The sequence below is a fragment of the Ailuropoda melanoleuca genome, chromosome 14 (genome assembly GCF_002007445.2).
Source record: "Ailuropoda melanoleuca isolate Jingjing chromosome 14, ASM200744v2, whole genome shotgun sequence".
NCBI lineage: Eukaryota > Metazoa > Chordata > Mammalia > Carnivora > Ursidae > Ailuropoda > Ailuropoda melanoleuca.
Window position 1 is genome coordinate 32,059,467 of NC_048231.1, and position 2,307 is coordinate 32,061,773.

Here is a 2,307-nt window from a genome sequence, read left to right on the forward strand (position 1 = left end):
CCCGCTCCTTCTCCCGCCGCCAGCTACCCTCCCGCCCGGCTCCCGCGGCCGAGAGCGGGAGAAAGTCCTGCGGGTGGGCGGCCGCGGGGCTGCGAGCGTCCGGCATCCCGGGGCCGCTCCGGCCCGGGCGGCGAGGGGGCCCGGCGGTCCATGCATCCGCCGCCGCCCGCCGCTGCCGCGATGGATTTCAGTCAGAACAGCCTGTTCGGCTACATGGAGGACCTGCAGGAGCTCACCATCATCGAGAGGCCGGTCCGCCGGAGCCTCAAGGTGCGCCCCGGGGAGGAGGAACTGCCCGCAGGGCGCCTGGCGACTGGTCCGGGCCCCGACCCCGTCCCGTCCCCTTCTCCTTCCCGAGGCGGCCCGGGACCCTCTCGGAGTCGGGCTGGACCCTCAGTCCTCCTCCGGTCGCCGTGTCACCCTAAACCGGTCGCTGCCGGTGCCCCTGCTTCGACGCAGCTTCGGCTTTCCCAGCTCGGACCCCCATCCCCGAGGGACTGGCCACTCGGACGCCCTGGGCTCCCTAGTCCCCCGGTCCAGCTCGGGCCTCTTCCCCAACCCGCCCCCAGGAACGGCCGGTCCAGCGTCGTCCCCCGAGCCGCCCCTCCCGGACGGCCGTGGCCCCTCTTCTGCCGCCCTGCGGGAGCTGCCCCTCGAGGCCGCCGCCTCCTTGACCCCTCCCGAGTGCCCACCCCTGACCCCGTCCCACTCCTCAGTCAACACAGCTCCGCCCCCCCTCCCGGAGACACGCCGGATCCCACTTTCCCCTTCCTCCATCCGAGCAAGCTCGAGTACCTCTGCCCCTTAGTCGGCCAGGCCTCCCTTCACCTCCCACCCAGCACCCGGGCCACGGTTGTCCCGCTACGGATCTTCAAAGCCCCCTAGACCCTTCGCCCCCATCCTGAGTAACCGCACGTCCTTTCTTCCCAGCCCCTCCAGGACTCCAGCTGGGACCCTGATCCCCACTCCCCGCCTTGAGGGAGTCAACCTTCAGTTCGCTCCCCCACCCCGCAGAGTCATCTTCGTCCCAGCCTCCAATCCTCACTGCCTGCAAACCTAGTTTACGGAGCACCCCCTCCCCCAGCTGTCCTCTCAAATGCTCTGTTGAGCTCTTCTCACTCCCACCTGCCGCAATATCGCGAATCTTTGATTTCCTTGCAGCCCGAGTTTATTCCCTTCCCTTCCCCCACTCCACATTTCGTCTTTCTCATTCTCTCTCGGCTGCTGTTTGCCTCCATCCCTCTTGTAGCATTTCCTGGGGTGGAAAATGCTGGAGAAACAGCTTTAGGGTATTAGAGATTTAAAAGTACGTATGTATTTTATATATGCATATAAAATCGAGTTCGGCAACGTTATGAAGCCCCAATGTAATTCTCAAGCTAGAACAGTTTAAAAAAGAAAAAAAAAAAAAAGCAACTCCAAACCCCCAAACTCCATTACCCCAGCAATTCGAGACGGAGACCTCTGTGGTTGAGGCCCGCACCCGGAGTCTTCAGACTCTTGATTGTTTTCAATGATACTGCTTAATTGTGAAACTTTTTTTATCAGTCTGTACTCATATGGGGTTCCCGGAGGGACACTGGGGGGCAAGACTAATCCACGTTTGTGTGCATAATTTGTATTTTACACTTGACAGACGCCAGAAGAAANCCCGCACCCGGAGTCTTCAGACTCTTGATTGTTTTCAATGATACTGCTTAATTGTGAAACTTTTTTTTATCAGTCTGTACTCATATGGGGTTCCCGGAGGGTCACTGGGGGGCAAGACTAATCCACGTTTGTGTGCATAATTTGTATTTTACACTTGACAGACGCCAGAAGAAATAGAAAGATTGACAGTTGATGAAGACCTCAGTGATATTGAAAGGGCTGTTTATCTGCTCAGGTATTGCTCGAAGCCTTTCTGTGGATTTGTTGCTCGTTCCCTGTAGCAGCATGGATGAACGCGTTGTGAAATGTTACAGTTAAGTTCAGATTTACTGAACCGCTTGAACAGAGTACTCTGGCATGCGTAGCACTTAATTATGTTATAAGTTAAGATTTGGGTATGGACTTACATGTTTGAGAACTGAAATCAAGTAAGACAACCAACTTAAAGAATATTTCTTGGAGGAGGAAGAACAGAACAGCTAAGGAGTTGAACTGGATCTCTGGATCGCATTCTTTTTTTATTTTCCAGTTTGGTTGTTCTCCCAAAGATCCAGTAAATTTAGATGAGCCTTAAAGAATGTCCAGTGTTTAATTTTAAGCTAATCATAGAGTATGAACTTATATGCTATTTACTATATAGAAACCCCCCCCCCCCAA

The 2,307-nt window shown here is 55.4% G+C and overlaps 2 protein-coding genes across 2 annotated transcripts in view; both read left to right on the top strand.

The window, feature by feature from the left end:
• Positions 1-7: 7 nt before the first annotated feature.
• PPP4R4 (protein phosphatase 4 regulatory subunit 4) overlaps positions 8-2,307 on the top strand; it is a 47,232-nt gene continuing 44,932 nt past the window's right edge. The window contains 2 exon segments of the mRNA XM_034642875.1: positions 8-270; positions 1,812-1,885. Of these exon segments, the coding sequence (XP_034498766.1) occupies positions 151-270; positions 1,812-1,885 (194 nt within the window). The 5' untranslated portion in view covers positions 8-150.
• Positions 1,812-2,307, top strand: part of LOC100480176 (serine/threonine-protein phosphatase 4 regulatory subunit 4) — a 79,451-nt gene continuing 78,955 nt past the window's right edge. The window contains exon 1 of the mRNA XM_034643065.1: positions 1,812-1,885. The gene's annotated coding sequence lies outside the window, so the exon portion shown is untranslated. The remainder of the gene's footprint in view (positions 1,886-2,307) is intronic.